Source organism: Dromiciops gliroides, chromosome 1 (assembly GCF_019393635.1).
Source record: "Dromiciops gliroides isolate mDroGli1 chromosome 1, mDroGli1.pri, whole genome shotgun sequence".
NCBI classification, from domain to species: Eukaryota; Metazoa; Chordata; class Mammalia; order Microbiotheria; family Microbiotheriidae; genus Dromiciops; species Dromiciops gliroides.
The window spans coordinates 394,063,191-394,080,056 of NC_057861.1; the positions used below are offsets into that span (position 1 = coordinate 394,063,191).

The 16,866-nt window shown below is 37.4% G+C and overlaps 1 protein-coding gene across 3 annotated transcripts in view; it reads left to right on the plus strand.

Annotated features, from left to right (window-relative positions):
- Positions 1-16,866, plus strand: part of DEPDC1B (DEP domain containing 1B) — a 117,749-nt gene that overhangs the window by 55,134 nt on the left and 45,749 nt on the right. For 2 of the 3 annotated variants that reach the window (XM_043979197.1, XM_043979199.1), the window contains exons 3-6: positions 3,049-3,184; positions 9,256-9,383; positions 10,127-10,257; positions 14,690-14,737. In XM_043979197.1, coding sequence (XP_043835132.1) covers positions 3,049-3,184; positions 9,256-9,383; positions 10,127-10,257; positions 14,690-14,737 — 443 coding nt within the window. The remainder of the gene's footprint in view (positions 1-3,048; positions 3,185-9,255; positions 9,384-10,126; positions 10,258-14,689; positions 14,738-16,866) is intronic. The other variant, XM_043979198.1, reaches the window with a different exon arrangement.

The window sequence follows — 16,866 nt, forward strand, 5'->3', positions numbered from 1 at the left end:
AACAAGTCCAAGGAAGGGAAAGTACTTGTACAAGGTTATCTTACAGTTAGTTCTTGGCAGAGCTGTAACTAGAACTTGGATCTTAGTCTTCCCAGGTCTTTTTACACTATATCACATTACCTTCTTTCTGAGAAGTGATAGAGCCTATTCCAAGACTTTGGTGGTAGGCAGGGGGTTCTGTGGGGGAAATGGAGAATGGAACCAGTAGTTTTCTATGCTCTTCAAAATTAATCTTTCAGATTAAAGAAAGTGGAAATAGAAGAACCATATACACAAAACAGATAAATAGAAATATAGGTATATAATAAATAGAAATATAAGTATATAGTAAATAGATGGGGGTACCAATCAATTGGGAAATAGCTTTATAAATTATGACATATGAATGTAATGGAATGTTATTTTGTTGTAAGAAATGGCAGAAGGAATGGATTCAGAGAAACTTGGGAAAACTTGCCTGAACTGATACATAGGGAAATGAGCAGAACTAGGAGTACTTTTAACAACTATATTATAAAGACAAACAGTTTTGAAAGACTTATGTATTTTAATCAGTACTATGACCAGCCAGAATTCTAGAGCACTGGTGATGAAGCATGTTACCCAGCTTTTCTCAGAGAGATGATGATTTTAAGATACAGAATTAAACATACATTTTTGGACATGGACAATGTGGGAATTTGTTTTGCTTGGCCATGCATATTTGTTACAAAGGTTTTGTTTTTTAAAAATTATTCCTATATTTTATATAATTGTACATGTATTATTACCTATATCTGATTGTTTATCACCTTGGGGAGGGAGGGAAAGAAGGAAGGATAGAATGTGAAACTCAAAATTTTAAATAAAGATGTTAATTGAAAAAATTCTTCATTTCTGAATTTAAATATAAAGACAAAAATAACATTTCTATGTATGCAGTACAACATAAAAAGAGGATTCAATACAAAAGTGACTTTCCATTTCATAGTTTACTTTTTTGTAAAAACTATGTAATAAATACTACACATCATTTTTCAAAGTTACCCTGCTTTCCTGTGCTTCCTTTTAAGTTTCCTTTTGTTCTCTTCTGTATACTTTTTTTCTCCCTCCCTCCTTACATGCCTTAGAGAGGGCTTACCATTAGATAAAAATATGTATATATGTGTAAAATCATACTATACATACTTCTATTTTATCAGTTCTTTCTCTAGAGATGGATAGCATTTTCCTTCATAGGTCCTTTGTAGTTGATCTGAGTATTAATAATACTCAAAATGATTTAGTTGTTCAAAGTTGTTCTTAGGATAATATTGTTGTTACTGTGTACAGTTTTCTCCTGGTTTTGCTCATGATTTCATGCAAGTCTTTACATGTTTTTTGTTTTGTTTTGTTTTGGGATGTGTGTGTGTGTTTTGGTGGGGCAGTAAGGATTAAGTGACTCGACCAGGGTCACACAGAAAGTAAGTGTCAAGTATTTGAGGTTGGATTTGAAGTCAGGTCCTCTTGAATCCAGGGCTGGTGCTTTATCAGCTGATCCACCTAGCTGCTCCCTTTCCATACTTTTCTGACATTGACCAGCTCATCATTTCTTATAGCATATTTTTTATAGCACAGTATTCCACAATCATATATATAATACCATATCACAGTCATACATCATAATTCCATGCCATAATCATGTACCACAACTTGTTTATCCATTCCCCAATTGACAGGCATCCCCTCAATTTCCAGTTCTTTGCCAGATCTTCTGTGAACATTTTAGAACATACAGGATCTTTTCCTTTTTCCCTAATCATCCTGGGAAACAAACCTATTGAAGGATCAGAGGGTATGCACCATTTCAAAACTCTTTGAGCATAATTCCAGATCATTTTCCAAAATGATTGGATCAGTTCACAGTTCCACCATCAGTAAATTAGTGTCTCAATTTTTCCACATCCCTCCAACATTTGTCACTTTCCCCTTCTATCGTTTTAGCCATTTAGTAAACTATTTCAAGGTTGTTTTAATTTGTTTTTCTATTTCAGTGGGTAAGATGTGAGGGAGAGAAAATCAATGCTAATTGAAAATAAGAAATTAAAAAAAAACACCAAATGATTATTTACAATATAGAATTCTTATTTTGAACTGTTGTAAATTGCAAGCATATCAGACACATCTCCATTAAAATGCAGGTACAAAAACAACTTTCAAACTACATGTATGTATTTTTGTGTTATCCATACCATCAGAGAGGAGGCAAAGGATGAATTATCACTTGTTGAAGATAATGTAGAGAGAATACCTAGTCAGGTCCAAGTTGGACTAGATGTATTTTAAGGCTTCTTCCAAGTCATAGAATCAGGTTCTGTGAAAATACTTGCTAGTTCACCATTGCTCTGAATTCTCTTTTTATATTCAACAACTGTTTCCAATTTTAGGTTACCTCAGAGGATATGAGCTAATAAGGATTCTGAGTTGGGTTAGAGATATGCTTTCTTTTTCGTATCCTGGTAGGGAAAGAGATAAGAACCAAACATGTGATTTCATAGATAGAGAACTTTTGGGATGAACTCCCTCTATCAGTGCAAGTTCACTCCTTCTCCACAATTTATAGCTTCAGACATTTGCTTAGAGCACTAAATGATTAACTGACCTGCTCAGGGTGACACAGTCAGTATGTGTCAGATGAGGGTTTTCTACCTGGGTCCTTCAGGGCTTCAAGGCCAGCTCTATCTCCTACACCATGACTGCTTGTCATCCTATTGCAAATGTTTTAGAATTTGAAATTCAGATGATTGGGGAAGAAAATGTTTTCTTGGAAGAGTTTACTATTTTGTATTCCCCCCCCCCCCTTTTAAGGTGTATGTTCTTTCTTTCTATGATGCAGGGACCTTCTATTCAATGATGTTAATTGATAGCCTGCTTGGACATATGCATATCATGAATTGACTGAGGAATATAATTTGTCCATCAAAGTATGGAATTTCTTCATAAATTCTCTTGAGGAACAGTTGATGGAGTGATTGTGAAAATGTCTTTTTCTCCTAACAACTGAAACATAATTTTCTTTCTCCTTTTTAGGTTTCCCCCTTCTTCACCCTTGAAACCGTACCCAAAGAGATCGCCCTACCAAGCAAGCGTTATCAAATTTCCAGACTGGACTGATCAACCACCAGGCACCACCCAAGAAAACATACCTGTCAAGCCTATTGTTATGGTAAGTACAATTACAGAAAGTTGGGGAATGGTAGCAGGTGGCAAATAGTGTTGAATCACCTCCCCTAGTCCCATTTTTTCCAGCCATTCTCACCCTATTGATGCTATATCATTCATCTAAATACATTCTGGAACTAAGTCCCTGCCAACAGTAGGAGGGCTAGCTATGAGGAGCTATCTAATGCATGTTCCAATATTGACAGAAAAATATAGTGGAAATTTTGTGGCTTTTCTTTTTCTTTTTGATACTCTCTGTTGATCCTGCATTGATTCTTACTAATCATCACTTTTTATTCTCTGATCTATAGCATCTTTTTACCCTTTTTCTCATCACTATCTTTAGCTTTTCTGTTACCAGTGGAGAGAGAACAGATTAGGAGAGGGAATTTGTGGAGTGGAAAAATCCATTGAGCAGCAGTGGGTTTTGCCAGTCGTAGAAATTACCTAGGCTCTTAGCCAGTGTGAAATACCCATCCTCCACATTCTTTTTTCTCTGCTCTTAAATTTCTTCAGTGGGAGGTTGTTGAGACTAAGATAATTTAGTACTGAGAAATGGAATATAGTATTAAAATAATAATAGCTAACATTTATATTGTGATTTATAGTTCTTTACATATACTACTCTCTCATGTGATTCTCACAATAACACTTGGAGGTAGATGCTATTATGTATTTCCTTATTTACAGATGAAGAAACAGTCTGAGAAGGGTTAGGCAAGTTGCCTAGGGTCACAATGCTAGTAAATGTCTAATGTAGGATTCTTTTTTTTTTTTTGCGGGGCAATGGGGGTTAAGTGACTTGCCCAGGGTCACACAGCTAGTAAGTGTCAAGTGTCTGGGGCCGGATTTGAACTCAGGTACTTCTGAATCCAGGGCCGGTGCTTTATCTACTGTGCCACCTAGCTGCCCCATTGCGCCACCTAGCTGTCCCCTAAGGTAGGATTCTAATGCAGGTTTTCTTTTCCTTCCTTCCTTCCTTCCTTCCTTCCTTCCTTCCTTCCTTCCTTCCTTCCTTCCTTCCTTCCTTCCTTCCTTCCTTCCTTCCTTCCTTCCTTCCTTCCTTCCTTCCTTTCTTTCTTTCTTTCTTTCTTTCTTTCTTTCTTTCTTTCTTTCTTTCTTTCTGCAGGGTAATGAGGGTTAAGTGACTTGCCCAGGGTCACACAGGTAGCGTCAAGTGTCTGAGGCCGGATTTGAACTCAGGTCCTCCTGAATCCAGGGCCAGCGCTTTACCCACTATACCACCTAACTGCCTCCCCCACTTTTTTTTTTAATGTATCTTTTCTTGACTCCAAGTCCAATGCTCTGTCCACTGTATCACTGACTGACTTGAGAATGAATATACATACACACACACACACACACACACACACACACACACACACCCCCCTTTTTTATAATCAGGCTTGTAACATAACTGTTTTTAAAAAGCATCATGAAATCTCTGATCTTTTTATAATGAGATTTTTATCATATTGAAAAGGATTGTTTTTTGTTTGTTTTGTATCAATCTGTCAACAAGTTTTTTTTTTAGACTTCTACTATATGTAGGTACTGTGCTAAATGCTAGGGATAGATAACAACTTTACTTCTGAGTTCTTGAAGGCAATACCAAGATAGTACAAGCTCCAGCAAGTCCTAAAAAGGCTTTAAGTACAAGCCCAATATTGGATTGTGTGTCTGTCACCAAGGACTGCTCAACTGAATGCTAAGCACCAAAAGCTATGTCATAACTCATGAAGATTGTTTAAGGAAATAGTGTGGGTTGATCCTCGTTGGAGTTCTCATAGTGATGATCTCATAGAACTTTTGAAGTATTCAAGTATAACATTGGGTCTACCTGGTATTCTGGGGCCTTTTTTCTCTTTTTTTAAAAAAAATATATTTTAAATTTATGGAATAAAACAACCATTCCATAACATAGCATAATAAAAAAAGATGATTGCATATGAAACTTCAAATCTTCTATATGTAAGTTGTTATTCCTTTTAAATATTATCATGTAGATTTCTTTTCCCCCCTTCCTACCCTAGAGATGGCTACCATTAGACACAAATAGGTGCATATTTGTATTTGTATATATGTGTGTGTGTGTATACACATACAAACACCTATTTTACATGTATTATTTTTATTTATATATATTTACCTATATTGTATATTTATATATTTTATACACAATTTACATATATTTATATTGTGGTGTATAAAACTAAATGTGTTTGCCTTATTTCTGTTCCAAGTTTGAGGAAAATTAGCTGGGGTTTCTAATATATTGCTACTTATAAATGAGAAGCTTTAGCACCAGTTTTAGGGCATTAAGCATTTATTAAAGTATATTAAATATTAGTAAAGAGAGTACACATGTCTCTGACAGTTCAGAAGGCCTATCTAGCCTAGAGGAGAGAATAGAGCTCCGTCTGGCCTTCTAGCCTAGAGGAAAAATAGAGATCAGCCTGGCTTGCTTCTTCCTCCAAGTCCTCTGCCAACAAGAACACCTCTGAGACAGTAACTTCCTGTGGAAGCTCCCACTGGGTCTGGAAGAGAGGTGGTCCTTACACACTGCTTCAAGCTAATTGTCTAGCATCACCCAAATCCATTGGTTCACTGGACTTGAGGGTGGTCTATGAGCAGAATGTGCCTGAGGTCAGAGTTCAGAGAACACACCCCCTGAGGGCCAGGCTCTCAGGTAGGTGTGGTTTCAATAGTCAACTTCAAGTGAGTCAATCAGCAAAGTCAATTCAATCAATCTTAATATAATCCCCTTGAACAGGAGGTCCTCTGGGCATTCCAAAACCCATTATTTTCTCTCAATATATAGGTTTACACACATATATGTATATGTAAAATGATCTTATACATCTATTTACGAGGTGTTTCTCTGGATGTATATAGCATCTTTGTATGTCCTTCATAGCTAATTTCAGTATTTATAATAGTAAAAATAACTTATTAACTCAGTCATTCTTAAAATGGTATTGCTGTTACTATACACAATGTTCTTTTGGTTCTGCTCATTTCATTCTTCATTGTTATGTACAAGTCTTTCCATGGTTTTCTAAGATCATTGAGCTCATCATTTCTTATAGCCTTTTTCAAGTTCTTCCTATTTTTCAAGGACTCTCCTATTTTTGTGTAGTCTAAAAGACTCACTTGACAGATTATTACATGCAAATATTGAGGGAAGGAGAGATATGTTTGCGTGTGTTTTAAAAAAATTAATTAACTTTGTGTTGAATCTGGATAATAGACTTAAAAAATACTTAGAAGGATCATGAAATAACATTAGCAAGGCTAATATATCTTTATTGTTGTAGGTTAGCTATCTTGTATGTTTTGAGAAAAAAATCATATTTAGTATCTCAGTTCTATTGTTTATCCATCTTTTTAGCTATTTCTGCCTGTGACTTAGAATTCATTCAGTGTTTGAACAGATATTTATTGAGCATAGCACTGTGCTGAGGAGATGCTTATAACCTAGTTGTGAAAATAAGATATATACACATGAAAATTTTATTTTCACTCTAATTTAGTTTTGCTCTAATTATTTTTAAAGTATTGAATGATACAAGTAATGGATAGTATAGGAATTCAGGAGAGAGGGGGGGAGAAAGGGAGGGAAGGAGAGAGAGAGAGAGAGAGAGAGAGAGAGAGAGAGAGAGAGAGAGAGAGAGGGAAGGTGGGAGGGAAGGAGAGAGAGATATCCTTTTCAGTGGAAGCATATGGGGAGATTTGCATGGAAGAAGTAAGATTTGAGCTGGGTCTTGAGTTTTGAAGAAGAAGCAACATTTAGATTGACAGAGGGTTCAAGATTGATACAAGCAAATTTAACTACGGGATTTTGATGTTGATAAAGTGGAGGGTTTATGTTGGAGAAGAATGATATAGAAAAGGTTAAAAGATCAGGCTTGGATTGTAGAAGACTTTGAAAGCCAGGCTAGGATTTGGGATGCTATTCCCCTAAATCAGTCTTCTATCCCTTTGCTGAAACCATTTCCGTGGCTCAGACGATTCGCTTACTTTCATCTCCATATGACATTCTACCCATCCTTCAAGACCCGGCTCAAATGCCACCTTCTCCATGTAGCCTTCTTTTATCTTCTAGCTGAAAGTGATAATTTTCTTCTTTTACCTCATAGCATTTTGTAGTATTCATAAATATTTATCCTATTCTAATTTGGACTGTATCTGTATACATGTTTCATCACTCACACAAGTTACATTATTTAGATACCTTATTGGGTCTGTGATCTCATGCTTGTGCAGACTTTTTCTGACAAATTTCAGCCTGTCCATGTCCAATCCTAAATCTTCCAAGAGGTGTCTACCCAGTGTTCTTAGGGACTTCCTAAAGGTATTCTCTCCATAGCTCAAGGGTGTATTTGAAATTATTTCCAGTTTTCCTGTTGTGGATCACATCTTTTGAAGATACATTGATTGTTTCTCCCCAATGTTCCCATCATTTCCATCCCAGTACTAGTGTCTTCCTCTTGGTGAGAACAAATTCAAACTAGTGTCTCCTGGTTTCATTTAGCTTTTGGAGGAAGAAATTATAATTGATATCAGTGTCATGCTTGTTACAATTCAGAATGGGCTGAGGAGAAGGGAGGCTGTTGCATAGGGTAATTTTTGATTGATACTGATAGGAGGCACAGTGGATAGATAGGGCATTGGCCTTGGAGTCAGGAATCCTTGAGTTCTAATCCTACCCCATGCACTCCCCGAGTTCAAATCCAGCCTCAGACACTAACTAGCTGTGTGACCCTGAGGAGGTCACTTAATTCTGTTTGCCTCAGTTTCCTCATCTGTCAGATGAGCTGGAGAAGGAGATGAGCTGGAGAAGGAAGTGGCAAGCCACTCCAGTATCTTTCCCAAGAAAACCCCATATGGGGTCATGAAGAGTTGGGCATTACTGATATGACTGAATAACAAATGTATTGATGAGTCATTATCTAGGACACATATTATACATTTTTCATCTACATCATTCCCACTCTCCCAACAGTGAGTGTAGTTTTTGTTTTTGTTTTTGTTTTTTTAGTGAGGCAATTGGGGTTAAGTGACTTGCCCAGGAACACAGCTAGTAAGTGTTAAGTGTCTGAGGCTGGATTTGAACTCAGGTACTCCTGACTCCAGGGCCGGTGCTCTATCCACTGCGCCACCTAGCTGCCCCAGTGAGTGTAGTTTTGCAACACATTCTCTGTGTGAATATTGAAATAGTTTATGACAACTTAAGAAAGAAAGCAAAACTTCATGAATATGCCCACATAGATGAAAAGAGAGAAACTTAGTAAAGGTGTCATGAAAATAGAGTTGGGATCAGGTCAGAGCCAGAGTCAACAGTCCATTTCTTAAGACAAATATCGTAACAATTATTTTTTTTAAATTTGCCAATCACAAGTATTTAAGTCACTTTAATTTTGACTCTCCTACTTTGGATTTTGTGGTAATTTGGAGCAGTCTACCTGCTTTACTATCATGGAATGCTTTCTGAGGAATTTCCAATCCCTCTGTCTTTCAGAAAAGAATTCATTGCATCAGCTACTCTAGGGAAGCAGTCCAGTCTGGGTCCACCCACCATCTAATTAAATCCAGGCATCTGATTCTATCTTAGCTTATCAGATATATAATTCCTTAAAAATGATGAATATATTTCTTTTTAAAAATGCTACAATTTCATTAATTTGGATAGGTTTTCTCTTTATTCCAAATGCTTCTAAACCATTGTCTAAGTCAGAGAAAAGAAGGCCAACTACAGTCAACATTCTCAATATTAAGTGTTCACTGATGTAGTTCATGGGAGCTGTAGCATCCCTATGCTTTGTTATGACACAGATACCTAGAGAATTTATATGTTACTGTAACCACCACTACCACCACCACCACCACCCCCTACCCCTTATATCTGGATTGTCAGGGTAGTTAGCACTTAATTATAACTGTTTGTTTAAAATTAAGTTTAGATGTGATCCTAGTCACAGAACAATAATTTGCTAGTAAAGAACTGCATTTTTATATTGAAATGTTTCATATTAACTTTTTTCTTTTGGGGGGTGGTGTTGTGGGGCTGAGTAGAATTCTGAATCGTGGTATAAGAGACACAGTATTGCAATTGGAGAAGTACCTGCCTGCCGCCTTGTCTACCGGAGACAACTGACAGAGGCCAATGTGGAGGAGATCTGGAAGTCTATGACGTTATCACAGTAAGTGTATTTGGCTCTCTTGAAATGTGGCCTTGAAACGTTCAGGAACATCCCTCTGCTCTTATTGCTACACAGATTTGCCTGTGGTTTATTTTCTGCAGTTGGAAAATTAAATCCATATTGTTTATACTAATTAGATGTATTTACTATTAAGCTTTAGTTTCAACTTTTGTTTGCTCTATTTTGTTGCAGTGATGCATAGAGAAAAGATTTCACTAAAGCTTAGGAGTTTTCCATTTTCCATTCATATACCATGATGGTTAAGATCAGGGTGCTTATCTAAGCCCAGAGAATTCCGCATACTTGCCAATAACAATTAAGTGTTTAGCTTAATGAGGCAGGGAATGGAAAATCTGGTCTCCTTCTTATATGAAATGCTGTATTTAATGAAAGTTAATATTATGAATAGAACAGCATTTTTCTCTCCCCCCAAAAATATCCTCATGGCAGTTTCTAATCACTGACTAAGCTGGCTCATCAGTAGTTTTCATATCTTTACTTGTAAAGTGATGTCTTTGGCATTCAAGGATTTATATTACCATCAGAGTGAAGCATCAGTGTGTTAATAACTATAAGTCAGTCATCACCCTATCTATCCATGCCCTCCTTTCTCCATGAAATCACAGAGGTAATAAATATGCAAGGAACATATTATAGAGATTGCTGTCTCATCATGTCATATTTTGAGACATTTTTCATGTCTTTTCAAGAATTAAGGTATTATTAATTATTATTTTTTTAAGTTTACAGAAAATCCTCGAATTGGACTCCCTGGAAGAAGTATTGGATACAAAGCTTGTCAACTCAAAGTTTATCATCCACAATGTATACAGTGTTAGTAAGCAGGGAGTTGTCATCCTCACAGATAAATCAAGTGAGCACATAGTAATGCTTTGTTCTATACTTTTTTGGTAACATGGTATTATATCAGCTTTGATAGCTTACAATCTAGTTTTGTTTGTTTTTGCGGGGCAATGAGGGTTAAATGACTTGCTCAGGGTCACACAGCTAGTAAGTGTCAAGTGTCAGGAGGACTCAGGTCCTCCTGAATGCAGGGCTGGTGCTTTATCCACTGTGCCACCTAGTTGCCTCAGTTTACAATCTGTTAATCAATATGTTTGTCTTACTAATTGACACAGGAGGCCCTGTAGGATTAGACTTGAAGCCAGGAAGACCTGAGTTAGAATCCTGCCTTAGATACTTGTTTATTCATTTCAGCTGTGTACAACTCTGTGATCCCACGTGTGGTTTTCTTGGCAGAGATACTGGAGTAGTTTGCCATTTCCTTCTGTAGCTCATTTTGCAGATGAGGAAACTGAGGCAAACAAGGTCAAGTGACTTGGCCAGGGTCACACATCTAGTAAGTGTCTGAGGTCGGATTTGAAATCAGGTCTCCCTGACTTCAGGCCCAACACTTTATCCACTGTACCACCTAGCTGTCCCTCAGTCTCAGGTTCCTCATCTCTAAAATAAAGGTAATAATAGTACCTACCTCAAAAAGTTATGATTAAGTTCAAACAAGCATAAAACCCCAAATGATATAATAATACCATACATAAATAACATCTGGTACATATTAAGGCATAATAATAGCTAACTTATATACATGTTAGTTATTATTATTCTATATAATTTAGTTTTTATTTTCCTAATTAAAAATACACACTGGGGGGAGCAGCTAGGTGGCGCAGTGGATAAAGCATCTGCCCTGGATTCAGGAGGACCTGAGTTCAAATCCGGCCTCAGACACTTACTAGCTGTGTGACCCTGGGCAAGTCACTTAACCCCAATTGCCTCACTAAAAAAAAAAAGACATACTAACCCTAATTACTCTCTTTCTTACTTCTTTTTCCTTTCTTCTTCCAAATCTTTCTACTAGTTCTTTAAATTCACAAATTCCCTAGAAAATAACGAAAGGCTCAAGGAACTTCTTTCCAACTCAGAGCTTTTATTTTTGAACATAGGCCAGCCCAGCATAGATTCACTGTGGAAAGGTTGGCTTCACAGGGGTCCTTGAGGAAGTGGATAAGTCTGGGACCCATCAGGGAGTTCAGGTCAATTTTCACATCGTCAGATTCAATGTAAGGACAGGGACTTTCCCTGAAGTAGATTTGAGCTTCTCTATGGACATAGAATTCTTTCACTTTCTCTTTGATGGACCAGAGATGAACTCATCCTGGGTTAGACATGGGGATGAGCTAGAGCTTAGCATAGCCCCTTTCTTGATTCTCTTTTAGTCCAAACCCTCCTTTTCAATGTTTTTTAGGATGGGATATTACTTGGGGGGGGGGTCAGGGCAGTGGTGAATTGGGGAATTCCTGGGTAGCAGAGAGAGTTGAACTGAAGGCAGTTCATGGCAGTAATGGGAGAGTATGGTTTTATGTATGTTATATTTTCTGTTAGGAAGGCAGGGTGCCTCTCTGGAACCTTCTTATTCCCAGAATCTTATTTCTGCAGCAGGATACTACTAGGGGAAAAGGAATGTCCGAAAAACTGATTATTGTCATAAAAAATAGTGCAACTAATAGGAATGTGAATTTAGGTATTTTAGTGCTGTGTATTAGGCATGGAATTTGAAACATTCCCTACAACCCATTTCCATGTCTTCCCCCAAAGGAATTGTATTTTTAAAAATTTATTTTTATTCTGAACTTACTAAACATCAAATGAAATTTTGGGCATTAATACATACATAGTCAAACAGAAAAAGAGGATTGTACGCAAAAGTGTAGATCCTTGTTAGGTGCAGTTTACTTTTCTCTCTAAGTATCTAATGATTTTATTCTCTTACTTTCAAAGTTGTCCTGCTTGTCTGTGCTTTTTTCTGACTCTCCTTTCTCTGCATTTTAAAAAAGATGCCTAAATATTTCTCCCTCCCTCCTTTATCTTTCTTTTTTCTCCTCCCTCCCTACTTCCCTCCTTCCCTCCTTTCTTCCTTCCTTCCTTCCTTCCTTCCTTCCTTCCTTCCTTCCTTCCTTCCTTCCTTCCTTCCTTCCTTCCTTCCTTCCTTCCTTCCTTCCTTCCTTCCTTCCTTCCTTCCTTCCTTCCTTCCTTCCTTCTTTCCTTTCCTCTTCTATTTCTTTGTCCTCCCCTACCCCTACCTTCCCAAATTGGAAAAACAAGAAAAAAAGGAAGGGGGGGGAAGCTATTATTTTTCTAATTAATGAACTTTATTTATTTTAATTTTTATTCTGAACTTTCCAAACAACAAAAGAATGGTCATTTGCTTATGCATGATAGAATAGACTACACATGAAATTGCAACTTGCTTTTGTTTTGGGATTTGTTAATCAGCTCCGCCTATGGCTTTCAAAAATATCTTGGGTTTGGTGTTTCTTGTTTTCCTTTTGTCCTTTTCTATCCATTTTTTCAAAGAAATGTCACAATGAGGACCCTCTTCACCCCCTTCCCCACTTTGTTTACTTTATCTATATCCTCCCTCAACTTGCCACTCTTCCCATTGGCAAATGAAAAACAAAGAAGGAATAATATTTTAATTTGGTAAAGAGTATTGTTTGTAAGTGAGAGAACCAGTCATTCCTTTTAGAAGGGCATTGAGAATACCCTGAGTCTTTGCCATGAAATAGCTTTGTCACAAATCAACCTGTGAGAGTCCTTGAAATGGAACCGACCCTGTCTACTAACCTGATGAAACTTTAATTTGATATCTTTGTTGTTCTGGCAGAAAGGAGTGCAGATCCCTAAAACTGGAGAAAGGTTGTAGGGAAGGGGATCAGCTTGACTCCCATGAAGATTCTGAGAGGGGAAATAAAGTCCTATCACAGTGTACCAATAGTAATCTGTATTTTTATCATCAGGCTTCATTTCAGTAGCTTTGAGGCTTCTGACTTGATAATAGCAACAACAATACTAATGACAAGAATAGTAATAATAGCTGACATTCATGGCATGCTTATTTATGTGCCAGGCACTTTGCCAAGCATTTTATAATCAATTCATTTGATCCTCACAACAACCCTGGGAGGTAGGTGCTATTTTTATCCCTATTTCATAGATGAGAAAATGGAGGCAAACTGGGCTTAAGTGACTTCCCCAGCTAGTAAGTGTCTGATGCTGTATTTGAACTGAAGTGTTTTTCACTCCAGGTCCTGTACTTGATTCATCTCGCCCCCTAGCTAATATTAACATCATGGCCCCATGTACAGCTAGAGACTTCTTGGGTTAAATAAAGGGATACTAAATAAAAGACTGTGATTTTAGTGGGACAGGGAACTCTAAGGTGAGGAAATTCCTTCCACAAAGTCAGGATGTATCTTCTTTGCAACTTACAGTCAATAAAGAGAGGCCTAGAGCAGTGGTTCTCAAACTTTTTGCTCTCAGGACCCCTTTATACTCATAAAAATTATTGAGGAACCCCCCTCCCACCAAGAGCTTTTGTTTACATCAATTATATCTGTTGATATTTAGCATGTTAGAAATGTAAACATCTTAATATTATTATGAAAATAGTTTTGACCTCATAGACCCCCTTAAAGGGTCCTCAAGACCACACTTGGAGAACTGATGGCCTAGGGTATTGAGTATTAAGTGACTTCCCCAGGCTCATCACCCAAACAGTCTGTGGCAAAAGCAGAATTTAAACCTAGGACTTCCTGGATCCAAAAAAGTCCAACATTTTATGCACTTGGCATGCTTCGCTCCACCCCCCAATAAAGCACTATGTAAACAGAAAAAGATAGATAAGTAAGACTTGTATGCTGAGTTTGTGGATTTTTGCATTAATTAGGTGATTTAAGTAATCAATTTCATGGGACCTACTTGATTTTTTTTTTTGGGGGTGAGGCAATTGGGGTTAAGTGACTTGCCCAGGGTCACACAGCTAGTAAGGGTCAAATGTCTGAGGCCGGATTTGAACTCAGGTACTCCTGACTCCAGGGCTGGTGCTCTTTCCACTGTGCCACCTAGTTGCCCTGACCTACTTGATGTTAAATTTGGTCAACTCCTTTGTTTCTCCTCATTTTATGAACTCCTGAAAATGCTAGAACTAACTGTACAATGTGTATTTTGCCAAAAGACTTGGAAGGTAGAATGGGTGAAGAAACCTGGGATAATTTGCTTTCCAAAATGATAATCTACTGATTTGTGCAAACATACTTATATTTTTCTCTTGTAAAAGAGATTCACTATTTTAATATATCTTATATACTCATATTGAATTAATTAATACAGTGTACAAAACTCATAGTTTGTAAGCATAAAGTATATAAATATATACTGCCATGTTTATAATTTCTTTAATTATTTGGGATTCACTAAAGTAACATTTTTAATTCATTCTCCTACAGAAGAACTTCCTCATTGGGTGCTATCAGCTATGAAGTGCTTAGCAAATTGTAAGTATACTTTTACCACTGGCTCTACCAATTTAGCCAATGCTATTGGCCTAACTAGAAAAACATGATTTCTATCTAACAAGCATCTTTTTGAGAACACTTAACATAATGCCTGACACATAGTAAGGGTATAATAAAGGTTATTGATTGATAATACTAAAAATCATCATCCCCAGTGAATATTTATTGAATTTCCTCTCTTTCTTCTCCTTTCTTCTCCTCTTCATCACCCTCCACCAAATTATCACATATGACATGGCCAATTTGGACTTTTTGAACAATTAATGTACATGGAATCTTGAACTAAGTGTGGTAGGGGAGACAAAACAAATAGATAAAGCCGTCATTCAGTCTAACTCAGTTATACACAATTATTCCTTTGGGCTTGGGGAGTTATTTTAAAAAAAGCATCACACATTTGAAATATTATCATGACTTGTGGTTTTTGTCCTTTGTTTTAGCTATACCTCAATGCATAGCAACTATAAGTTGTCTCCCCCCATTAGTCTGTGAGTTTCTTGAGAGGAGGGACTATCTTTTACCTTTTTCTGTATTCCCACCACTTAGCAACATGTCTGTCACTTATTAGGCATTTAATAAATGTTTTATTGATTTTTTTGTTGTTTAGTGGGTTTCTGTTGTGTCCGACTCTTCATGACCACATTTTGGGGTTTTCTTGGCAGAGATACTGAGAGGTTTGCCATTTCCTTCTCCAGCTCATCTTACAGATAAGGAAACTGAAGCAAACAGGGTTAAGTGACTTGCCCAGGGTTACGTAGCTAGGAAAATATCTAAGGCCAGATTTGAACTCAGAAAGACGAGTGTTTTTGACTTCAGGCCAGGCACTCAATCTACTGCCCCACTTATTGCCCCAGGCTGACTTACATTTTATTATTGTTGTTATTATTTTGCTGTTGGACTGCATTCTGATATGTAATATCTTGTTTTCTCTCCTCAATCTCTACTCCACCAATGGATCCATGGATGGAGCCCTAAGGGGTTTTTTTTGGTTTTGTTTTGTTTTTTTTAGTGAGGCAATTGGGGTTAAGTGACTTGCCCAGGGTCACACAGCTAGTAAGTGTTAAGTGTCTGAGGCTGGATTTGAACTCAGGTACTCCTGACTCTGGGGCTGGTGCTCTATCCACTGCGCCACCTAGCTGCCCCTGGAGCCCTAAGGTTTTAATGCTAGTAGGGTGTAAGCTCTATTAGGTCTTACTACTCTGGAAAGTCTTTTTTTTTTTTTTTTTAGGCGATGGGGGTTAAGTGACTTGCCCATGGTCACACAGCTAGTAAGTGTCAAGTGTCTGAGGCTGGATTTGAACTCAGGTACTCCTGAATTCAGGGCCGGTGCTTTAACCACTGCACCATTTAGTTGCCCTGGAAAGTCTTTGAGTGCAGTCTCAATAACTGTATGTGTCATCTGAGGAATGGCCTTACCTAATTTGGAGAGGTTCAACACCACAGAGTTGGCCACCAGATGGTGAATATTTCTTTTGGCCTCAGCACCTCACTAAATGGTTTACCAAGGCTTGGAAGGGTCACAGTCTGCGTTGGTGAAGGGAGGAGCCACACAGACAAAAGTCATGAGTGATGTAGTTTTTTAGTAATGTTTTGCCTAATTGGCTTGATTAGTAAGAAAGTCATTCTGACTCAAAGGTCTGAATTATGGGACATTTTAAAGTAAATGCAGCCCTTTAAACTTTAAAATGAAAATTTTGGGATTATTAAGTTTCCATTCACTCTAGACTGAGCACTATGCTGGTTTCTGGGTAACATAGATATATAACTGTAGTGCCTCATATAGCTCATATAATTCACAAAAATAATGATAATTAAATTAGAAATATGTGCATCTGAGTAGTATATCAGCAAAGGTCAATCACAATTCATTTTGTGATCTGAGAGGGGAAAGATCATTCCTTTTCAAGGCATATAAGTATGGTAGAGAGAGCAGAGGGGAGAATGTCTGTTTGGAGGCATTGAAATAGTCCAGGAAGGTGATGATTAGGGCCAGTACTAGGATGGTAGTAGTATGAGTGGAGAGCAAGGGATGGATTTAAGAGAGATTTTGGGAAGACTGAATTTACTTATTGGATATGAGAGTTGAGAGAGAGAACAGTAAGAGATAA